Below are 11,364 nucleotides of genomic sequence, written 5' to 3' on the forward strand. Positions count from 1 at the left end.
AAACACCCCCAGAACACACCACAGACACACACCCGCAGAGTCAATACGCACCCACTTTAGTCAGTACTGCACTCCCTAGTGGTGTTGCCGAACCAGATTCAGGCTTGGCTAAGGTTACAATGTTAAATGTACCTGACATTTCGAACGCTGATGTGCTTAGAGCGCTTGCTAGTTACGAGGAGCTTAGCAAGAAACTCATACAGTGTATGCCAACACATGCCCTTGTCACAGACACACATGCCCTTGTCACAGACACACATGCCCTTGTCACAGACACACATGCCCTTGTCACAGACACACATGCCCTTGTCACAGACACACATGCCCTCATCCTCAGGCCTGCTGAGGCAGCCAGACAGAAACCCCTCCGGTGAGCATGCCTTTCAGTCTGCTCGTGAGGGGACGGTGTCCTTAAGGGAACTCGGTTTCCTTTCACGAAGAGAGTTCAAAGTGCAAGGCGGGCAGATCGGTGATCAATCCTCAGATATCAGCTACAACAATGTCTGTAGGCAAATTGATGATGGGATCAAAGAAGGATTTTCCGAATCCGAGATTGTTCGTGGTGTGCTTAAAATCATAAGGCCAGGCATATTCAAAGAGATGTTGATAAATAAAGATGACATGGAAGTTGCTGAACTCAAGGGATTTCTCCAAACTCACTTAAGAGAAAAAAACAGCACAGAGCTATTCCAAGAGTTGATGTGTACGAAACAGGATGAGAACGAGACACCACAACAATTTCTCTATCGTTTGATAGGCTTAAAACAACGCATCCTATTGACATCAAAACTGGCTGACACTAATATTAAGTATTCTGCAGCTACAGTGCAAGATGTTTTCCTACATACTGTGTACCAAGGCTTGGGACACAAGCACACCGACATACGCAGAGAGCTTAAACCTTTGTTGACAGACAGTGGGGCCACTGATGAGATGATTCTGCGTCATGTGATGAAAATCACTAGTGAAGAAAATGAGAGAATGAAAAGACTTGGCTCGTCCCGCCGACAGACTGTAACGAATGCACACAGCGCACAGCTCGAGTCGGATTTGGTAAATACACCTAAAACAAAGTCAGAGTGTGTAGGGTCCAAGACCAAGCAAACAAAACCAGATCCTCTGAGAGACCTCACGACCAAAGTAGAGGAGCTCACCAGACTGGTTGAAACCATGCAAAAACAAAACCAACAACAGCTAACTCACAATGGGTGCCAGTACAGTCAAAATAGGGCACAATCTAAGCGTGGAAAGCCCTATGGTTGTCCAAGCTGCGTGGAGCAAGACAGACAAGACTGTAAACACTGTTTCACCTGTGGGGAGGAAGGACATCGTGCAGCAGGCTGTCTAAAGCGGCCAAAGAGACAGGGAAACTCCAACCGGGCACTGGAGAGGGACATCTAGTGGCCGGGTCTGGAAACAAGTCCCACCCAGAAAGTCAGGTCAACAATGACAAAATATGCTACTCCTCACCCTCAACTACGACAAGCACATTAAGTCTCTGTAACCAAGTAGCTCAGCTCCCTCCCCAGTCACCACGTGTAGCTAAAGTTAGAGCGGTTGCTAGTCTGATTGGAAAAAAGGCCTTAGTTCAGAGCTATCTAAATGGCTTAGCAGTCACTTCTTTGCTGGACTCTGGATCCCAAGTCAGTATAGTCAGTCGTGCCTGGAAAGAAGAGTACCTACCTGACCTCAGTATTCACTCAGTTTCCGAGATTTTAGGGGAGGAGGAACTGAAGGTTACTGCTGCAAATGGTAGTCTCATTCCCTATGATGGGTGGGTAGCCATGACAGTGAACTTGCCAGGGAATTTGGACCCCAACCTGTCCATTAGTGTCCCATTCCTCATCAGCAGCTACCCCATGGACAAACCACTGATAGGCTTTAATGTTTTGGAAGTGCTAATTTGTGGAAAACCAGAGAGACTAGTGCCAGTATTTGCTAGCCTTCTTAGCAATGCCATATCTGTTCCCAAAGAAACAGCTGAAGCTCTCGTCAACTTTATTCAGACAGCAAAGCCAGTTATGCAACAGGGACGCTTAAGAACAGGCGCCAAGGATATTGTGCTCCCAGCTGGTCAAGTGTCGTGGGTGAGGTGTCGGGTTCCGTCAAACATGGATGCCTCTACCCAATTGGTGTTGCTTGAGACGGATGAAGACAGCCTACCGCCTGGACAGTGGGATACAGGGCCAGGGTTGTTTGAAATCCAGAACCCAATAAAGCCTTATGTCACCATTCCAATTGGTAATAACACCAATCATGACATCACAATACCACGTAAAACTGCCCTAGGGATCCTGCAGGGAGTTGAAAATGTTGTGGAGGCAGATATTCTGGACAAAACACAGCCTGCAGCAACTGTCAGTCAGATAACCACCACTCAGGTCAACCACTCAGATCCACCTCTGTGGGACCCACCTGTAAACCTCGATCATCTGGAGGGAGAACAACAAGAGGTTGCTAGAAAGATGCTTCATGAGGAGTCAAACGCCTTTGCTAGGAATGGAGATGACCTTGGCTGTATCCCAAACCTGCAAATGGTGATCAACCTCAAAGACGATGTTCCTGTGCAGAGAGCGTACACATCCATTCCCAAACCACTGTTTAAAGAAGTGAAAGATTACATTCAAGATCTTCTTGTAAAGGGTTGGATAGTGAAATCGAAGTCTGCCTATTCTGCCCCAGTTGTATGTGTGCGAAAGAAGGATGGCACTCTTCGTCTCTGCATAGACTATCGTCTCCTTAATCAAAAAACCGTACACGACAGACATCCACTGCCGCGAATACAGGATTTGATAGACACACTAGGTGGGTACTCAGTGTTCAGCATACTGGACCAAGGTAAAGCTTACCACCAGGGTTTTGTGGCAGAAGGGTCACGCCATCTAACTGCCTTCATCACTCCCTGGGGGCTTTACGAATGGGTACGGATCCCGTTCGGACTTTCTAATGCACCTGCGGCTTTTCAGAGGAGCATGGAGGAGATGTTAGGCTCTCTGAGAGACGAGTACTGCATCCCGTACCTGGATGACCTACTGTGCTATTCCAGATCTTTCAGTGACCACGTGGAGGTGATTCGCAAGGTTCTCCAAGCACTGCAGCATCATGGGGTGAAACTACGGGCAGAAAAGTGTGAGATGTTTCAGAAGGAGGTTCGCTATGTTGGACGCTTGGTGTCTGCCGAGGGAGTTCGAATTGACCCCAAAGACCTAGAGGCAGTGATGGCTTTAAAAACCAAAACGCCCCAAACAGTTGGTGACCTCCGACGGGTTCTTGGCTTCCTGAGTTATTACCGTTCCTACATACAGGACTTTGCAAAAATAGCCAAACCATTGTATGAGCTGCTCCAAGTTAAGTCCTCAATGCCCCAACACCCTCCACGTCATTGCAAGTCTAAGGGTCCACAACTTCCGTCCAAAACACCCATCATCTGGAAAGCTGATCACCAAAGTACCTTGGAAAGGCTTGTCAGTATGCTGACTAACCCCCCAGTCCTTGCATACCCCAACTTCGAGGAGCCATTCGTCCTACACACAGATGCATCGGAGAAAGGGCTTGGCGCAATCCTCTATCAGCGACAGGGTCAAAAAATGCGTGTCATCGGATATGGATCACGAACTCTGACACCCGCTGAAAAGAACTACCGACTCCACAGCGGAAAACTTGAGTTCCTTGCTCTGAAGTGGGCAGTGTGTGAGAAATTTAGAGACTATCTCTTCTATGCTCCACATTTCACCATCTACACTGATAACAATCCGCTGACTTACATCATGAGCACTGCGAAACTCAACGCAGTTGGACATCGCTGGGTTGGGGAATTGTCAGAGTTCCACTTCAATATTAAATACAGACCTGGAAAAAACAACATAGATGCCGACACACTCTCACGCATCCCACTCGACATTGACAACTATGTGGCGAAATGTACGGAGGAACTGTCACAGGATGTACTGCATGCGGCTTGGGAAGGGAGTAGAGCAGCCCAGAAGAAAGATGTAGCATGGATAGCTGCACTTTACACCTCCTCTGCAGATGTGATACCACAGCCTCATACACTCTTACCCAAAATAAGTCACAAAGAACTGGCAAAAGCTCAACGAGAGGACCCTGGAATAGGGGAAATAATGAAATTGAAAGAGGTAAATAATGTTCTTACTGATGAGGTCAGAAGGTCAGTGAGTGGGCTCACTCGCAAGCTCCTTCATGAGTGGAGTAAACTACATTTGGAAAATGGAGTCCTGTACCGCCAAACACCAGAGAGAAAACAATTAGTCCTACCCACCAAGTACCGCTCAGTTGCCCTAAAACATCTCCACGACAACATGGGGCACGTTGGCACAGAACGTGTGCTCCATCTCGCCAGAGAACGTTTCTATTGGCCACAGATGAAGAGATGCATAGAAGAGTATGTCACAAGAAAATGCAGTTGCATAAAACAGAAGAAACCCACCACACACATACGTGCACCGATGGGTGGCCTGACTTCTGCTTCCCCTCTCGATCTGGTTTGCATAGACTACTTACATCTGGAGAAAAGCAAGGGAGGCTATGAGTATATTCTGGTAGTAATAGACCATTTTACCAGATTTGCCCAGGCTTACCCAACCAAAAATAAATCGGGACAAACCGCAGCTGAACGGATATACAACGACTACATACCTCGTCTGGGTTATCCAAATCGTCTCCACCATGATCAAGGACGTGAGTTTGAGAACAACCTGTTCCGCACCCTTGGACGCCTGTCAGGGGTCGGGCACTCACGAACATCCCCATACCACCCACAATGTAATCCCGCTGAGCGGTTCAACCGCACACTACTGCAAATGTTGCGGACACTGACAGACAGAGAAAAAGAGAGATGGAAAGAACATTTGCCACAAATGATACACGCATATAACTGTACTCGCCACGAGTCCACTGGATACTCACCTCATTACCTGCTGTATGGGCAACACCCCCGTCTCCCCGTGGATCTCTTGTTTGGACTATTGGAAAACACAGAATCGGTGACACACAAAGGATATGTGGACAAATGGTCAAAAAGGATGACGGAAGCGTACAAGATTGCAAACAAATCCAGCCTGTCATCGAGTGCAAAGAACAAGTCCTACTATGATCAAAAGGCGAGGGGCGTGGTCCTCCAACCAGGAGATCGGGTACTGGTTCGAAACATGGGAGAGCGGGTTGGACCTGGTAAGCTACGTTCATACTGGGAGAAGAAAATCTATGTGGTGAAGGAGCAAATCTCAGATAATCCGGTATATGTCATTCATCCTGAGGGAGACCCAAATGCAAGGAACAGAACCATACACAGAAACTTGCTGCTGTTAGTGAATAGCTTGCCTGTGGAGAGCCCAGCACAGCTAGCTGACTCTGTTACAGCCCCCAGTCAGAGGCAAAAACAGCCTCAACAGAGGATTAACTCTGCTGACAAGGATGGAATATCGGACACTGATGATGAGGATGAGGGGACAGGGGGTTATTGGTTGAGAACACCTGTAGTTAGGAGGGAAAGTTCGGTGCCAAAGACATCTCCTACAGTAGTGTCTGGTCTGACCCCAAAGAAACAGACCATGGCCCACAAAGAATGTCCAAGTACTGTACGGACGAGAAGAACCGAACCGATGGACGCATACGTACCAAATGGGCGAGCGACGCCTGGAAGAGACTATACACACACGGGTGAGACAAACCTACCTGAAAGTGAGCACGAACAAAACGATCCTGAAAAAGAGGATCAACTAAGCCCAACGGATAGGGAAGTGGAAGTAGTGGGAGAGGAACCACTGACAAGTGGACAACCTGATGTCAATTGCCTACCTCAGCCTGGAGAGGATGAGCAAAATGGACATGCTGAAAAAGCACAGGAGGAAAGACTGTATTGTCCCCCTATGATGACTGGGCCTGCAGAAGATAGACACAGGGAGGTTAGGAGGTCAGTCAGAGAGAGGAGGCCGAAACCAGTGTTCACTTATGAGTCATTAGGCCAGCCTTCAATACAAACCCATATAAGTTCTATTTCCTCACAGATTACCCCGCCTCCCCCACCATTCATGCCACACATAGCCAGACAGTGTATCATGCCTACGCCTTATGCACCACAGATGTATCTGCCTTACACGTATTACATGCCAGTCACCACACAAGTCTATTAGAAAAAAAGTGTTGTGAAATGTCGGGAGCCATTTTTGTTTGTCGGGGTGGATGTGACACTCACAAAATAAGGTTTTGTTGAGGTTATTATTTTTGTTTCTTTCCTTCTATTGCAATTGTGTTTGGTTTTATTATTTATATAATATAATACTAATGAGAGATTATGGGATAAAAAGAATATGACGTACTTCATCAATTGGACACAGGGTGGCAGTAACCACGAACAGTGTTATACTGGGACAATTAGCGGTGCAGAGCAAGATGAGCTCATAATCCGTGTTACTGGAGAATGAGCAACAGTTGTCCTGCGTCGCTGATTTCTCAGGAATATTTCTGATATTTTCAGGTTAGTTACACACCTTTTATGTGACTACAGATGTTTATCAGCTAATATGAATCTCCAGTGATGTGTATTCTGTAAGCTAAAAGTATGTCGTGTGTAAACAGTTAAAGTTTAACAGTACGCAGTGGCGAAAATGGCGGCCGACGTCCGCATATTGTTTATCTTAGTTATTCCTTATGGTTTTGGGGCATTTGTGGATTATTTCAGTGTGTGTGGAAAACAGCTATGTGTGTAGTACAATGTTAAAAGTGTAAAAAGGTAAATGTGAATGCACAACAGAAGACCAGTTACGACTGCGGCCTTGTTTATGGGCGCGCGCATGTTAATGTTATAATGATACAGATTCAGTTAATAGAACTGAGCGCCAAGTTATGCGACAGATATGTGTATTATTGAAGTTTGGGTTCTAATACAGTAAATGTAATACAGTTTAACTGCAAATGGAATTTATTCTGTTGTATAAAGTGAACACTTATAAAATGTAGTTATTACAAAAATACTCTTTTGGATAAAAGAACAAAGATGTAAGGTGTTTAAAGGGAAAATGCTTGTTTTTGGTTTCATACAAATGGTTGAGTTGTAAAATATGTGAGGATGCATTTGTGTGAAAACAGACCTCTTGAAAAATATAAGGCAATTGTTATCCAAATGTGGATATAACCTGTGCTTCAATACAAGGCAGACAAAAATAACAGAAAATGATTCATGATTGCAGATGCAAAGTTAAAATGAAGTTGAAAATAAAGATAATCCGTGTTACTGGAGAATGAGCAACAGTTGTCCTGCGTCGCTGATTTCTCAGGAATATTTCTGATATTTTCAGTTTCAGGGTTATCTATATATCTGGCAGTGGGGACCTAGCCGGGACCCGCTACATCAACACACTATCCAGATTTTACAGCAGATTTATAGTGTAGCCAAGTTACCATAAAAAGTCAAATATATAATATAAACTCTGGTTTCTACTGTGACTGGCTTGATGATGAACATACATTCTGTGTTGTCAGTCAGTGTTGGGTGACGTGGGTGTATTTGGATGTGATGTCAGTTGACAGAGGGAAAGGCTACTGGTCATCACTTCTTTTCGGACTGACATGTAAATAAAATGTAAATGGACTTCGCTTTTCAGTTTGACTTTGTACACTCGTATAAAGGAAACTGTAAAGAGCAATAAACGATTATGTAATAATGTGCTCTGCTTGATGTAAATCACACTCATGTCTAAAAACAGAAGCTCATTGTGTTGTTCCGTCATAACCAGAGATTAAATGGTAAAAGTTTCTATTAGCTCTTTTTTCATATAGAAATTCTATGTATCCTGTAGGTTATTATTGTTATTTTTAGCGTATCTCAAAAATAGTATTTGAGTTTGACATCCCTGATTTAGACGTCACAGATCATCTTTGTTTTTCTTTTTGAAGACGTTTCCATCTGGCTGCACCCTCCAGGTCACTGTGGTGTTCTCCATCATGCCATGTTCCTCCAGTTTCTGCTTTATCTGGAGATCAGAAGCAAAAATAAATAACAATCTTAAATGAAAAGGAATATTTGAAAATTCATAAACCAAAAGCAGTTGAGGTGTAACAAGAGCGTTTTAAAAATTTCTGAGAGACGTCCTGAGACTCACCAGCTTTAAAAGAGACGACTGTACAGCAGGATCTAACACACTGCCATCAGTCTTCACCTGCAGTCTCAAAATCTGCTGTTCCCTCACGGGTAGAACTGTGGAACACACACACACACACACACACACACACACAGAGCCTGAACAACATGCCAAAAACATCCCATATATATTAGAATTCCTTGACATCTCCATCGACTTCATATTAAAGTAAACAGTAAAAGAACAAACTTCTCACTGGTGTGACAGTAGAAGTAGGCTGGCTGGCTGCATAAATAATCATTAAACACTTTGTTAATATGTGATGCACAGTTGTCAATGGCAAGATAATTATCAGGTTCTCCAGAAATCCATGGTAGCTTTGAAGCGATGGTCCCATCTGACCACTTCCATGTATCTCTGTAGAGTCCAAACCAGGAATCACCCTGGATGTCCCTCAGCTGCAAAAGGAAGTTGTTATCTGAGCTGTTAAGAGAGCTGGCCAAGTCTGTGTGATGTGTTCGGCAGTAAGCCTGAGCATCAGGCCAGGTCAGATAAGGACTAGTGATGCCGATGAACCTGGAAGCACCACTGAAATTAGCTGTGAAATTCAAATGATAAACATTGTTAGATTTCATTGTAGTTAGATAAAGTTATGATTATATTCTCCTATTTGAAACCATTATAGGAAATCCCCCCCCACACACACACACACACACACACATATTCTCTATGTATATATACATATGTTATGTTGTCTTGTCAAATCCTCAAAGACTCACCATTGTAACATATAAAGGGTCTTAGACCTGCACATGGAACATCTGCCCAGGTTCCATATACAAAAATTATACCACATGAGTCTTTCCCAGCATAATTATCAGGCTGTCCAGAGAACCAGTTGGTATAAATGACATTCTTCAGTGGGAGCTCGTTTAAGGACCAGCGCCAGCTATTGACATCATTGTACAATCCAATCCAGGTGAACCACGTGAAGCCTTTTCTTACTGCTTCTTTGTTTAGTCGTAACCAATCATCATCGGTTACGATTGTTACCAAGTCAGTGTACATCACCCTGCAGTAATTCTGAGCCATTGGCCATGTATATGATTTCATGATCAGGTGATAATCGTGATGGACGGTTCTTATGTTAGATATGACAATTGGGATGAGACCTGGGGGTAATATTTTATCACATTAAACGAATAAAATGTCACCTATAAGTACTTTCTATACATTCATTTTCTTGTATTTTGTCACTGGTTCTGGGTGACAAAAGGGAAAGAGAAAGAGAGAGAGAGTGAGAGAGAGAGAGAGAGAGAGAGAGAGAGAGAGCGCATGTATATGTCTCTGCACGTGAATCTATCATCACTGAACAGAGCTTCAGTCATATCTTCAATTTCCAGATTAAATTTCATTCATTCATCTTCTACCGCTTATCCGAACTACCTCGGGTCACGGGGATAGCACGGGGATTATATGAAATCTAACACTAACTAATCTCAGGCGTCATTGGGCATCAAGGCAGGATACACCCTGGACAGAGTGCCAATCCATCGCAGGGCACACACACACTTTCATTCACTCACTCAATCACACACTAGGGACAATTTTCCAGAGATGCCAATCAACCTATTATGCATGTCTTTGGACTGGGGGAGGAAACCGGAGTACCCAGAGGAAACCCCCGAGGCACGAGGAGAACATGAAAACTCCACACACACAAGGTGGAGGCGGGAATCGAACCCCGACCCTGGAGGTGTGAGGTGAACGTGCTAACCACTAAGCCACCGTGCCCCCTCCAGATTAAATTTATTACTTATAATTACGTAACTTATTCACTTATGTTTAGTTATACGTATATCATTAGAATTGTTTTAGTAAGAACTGAAGATTCCATTAACCCAGACGTGAACAGTTTATAAAATATAAATATATCTAACAAATATAAATACGTTTAAATAGATTTATTGTATTGTGAGTTTTGTAGGATAAAAAGTGAAATAAAATGTTTCCTGATTAAAATAAATATTAATGATCATTTTGCAAACTATATAAATGAATAACTAAAAGTGGTTTATAAAAATACTCTTACGAGTGAGGCCCAGAAGTAAAAGGTTCAGCTTCATCATAGACAGATAGCTGACAGGAAAAAAATCTATTATTATTATTATTATTATTATGTTTATGTTAGGGGGGCACGGTGGCTTAGTGGTTAGCACGTTCGCCTCACACCTCCAGGGTCGGGGTTCGATTCCCGCCTCCACCTTGTGTGTGTGGAGTTTGCATGTTCTCCCCGTGCCTCGGGGGTTTCCTCCGGGTACTCCGGTTTCCTCCCCTGGTCCAAAGACATGCATGGTAGGTTGATTGGCATCTCTGGAAAATTCTCCCTAGTGTGTGGCACTCCGTCCAGGGTGTATCCTGCCTTGATGCCCGATGACGCCTGAGATAGGCACAGGCTCCCCGTGACCCGAGGTAGTTCGGATAAGCGGTAGAAGATGAAAAAAAGGATGAATTTTATTTATAAGACACTGGAAAGCGTAAATTAAAAAAAACAATCAGAATATCAGGCAATCAGTAAACAGTACAACTTGGTAAAACAAGGGTATATACAGAATCCAAAACCTAGGAAACCAGCAAAAAAATCAACAAAAACAACCAGCAAAAAAGTCAACATAACCTGACTTTGATAAGTCAGGTTAGAGGACAGCTTTATCTCAGCACAAACAAAATGTGGGTCTTAAATAAAAAGGTTGATCAAAACACAAACTAAAACAGGTGAAAATAATCTAGAAAAGCAGTAGTTACAGTATTATTTCACTTTATTACTGTAACGAAGAGTCGTAAGGCAGATGATCCATTTGAAGCTTTTTAATAAAGACAAACTCGTAGTCGTACAGGCAGGGTCAGGGCAAGTAAACACAATATCAGAGAGCAGGCAGAAATCGGAATCGGTAAAACAGGCAGAAGGTCACGAAAACACAGAAGCAGAAACCGAAACCAGAACAGAGAAAACCAGGAATTGCTCAGAATGATTGTCGGAACAGATCAAGACTTCGCACTGGTGTGGCACTCAACAGGAGTTCAATGGCGCAGTAACACGCGCGATGTGGTGGCAGTTCGGTTGCTTTGGCTTTGCTGAATGCTTCGGCGAGGTCCTGGTACTCACACGGGAGCCCAGGTATGTCAGTTGTCGTGGTGTTAAGCTGGAGTGGCCTCTCTTGCCTCTTTTCCACCAAAAAGAACCAGGTGCTGGTTCAGAGCTAGC

At 44.0% G+C, this 11,364-nt stretch overlaps 1 protein-coding gene across 2 annotated transcripts; it reads right to left on the bottom strand.

Moving 5' to 3' along the window:
- Positions 1 to 7,426: 7,426 nt before the first annotated feature.
- On the bottom strand, positions 7,427 to 8,760 carry LOC132849204 (C-type lectin lectoxin-Lio2-like). Of its 2 annotated transcripts, none has more exons than XR_009648826.1 (2): positions 8,121 to 8,482; positions 7,427 to 7,991 (listed from the first exon to the last, which is right to left on the bottom strand). XR_009648826.1 is itself a non-coding variant. In XM_060875472.1 (2 exons), the coding sequence occupies exons 1-2, from the start codon at positions 8,732 to 8,734 to the stop codon at positions 7,891 to 7,893; spliced, it is 480 nt and encodes a 159-aa protein (XP_060731455.1). In that variant the 5' UTR covers positions 8,735 to 8,760; the 3' UTR covers positions 7,427 to 7,890. The 2 variants fall into 2 exon arrangements, 1 of the variants encoding a protein (XP_060731455.1); XM_060875472.1 differs by having other exon boundaries at positions 8,356 to 8,760.
- Between the last annotated feature and the right edge of the window lie 2,604 nt (positions 8,761 to 11,364).

Source organism: Tachysurus vachellii, chromosome 7, assembly GCF_030014155.1.
Source record: "Tachysurus vachellii isolate PV-2020 chromosome 7, HZAU_Pvac_v1, whole genome shotgun sequence".
Taxonomy (NCBI): domain Eukaryota; kingdom Metazoa; phylum Chordata; class Actinopteri; order Siluriformes; family Bagridae; genus Tachysurus; species Tachysurus vachellii.

What these genes read in the sequence shown, in the direction of transcription:
- LOC132849204 (XM_060875472.1), bottom strand. Translation starts at nt 8,734, where the DNA reads ATGAAATCTAACAATGTTTATCATTTGAATTTCACAGCTAATTTCAGT. An exon ending in CTACTTCTACTGTCACACCA is followed by an intron (nt 7,992 to 8,355) that starts GTGAGAAGTTTG and finishes TCTGATCTCCAG; the next exon opens with ATAAAGCAGAAACTGGAGGA.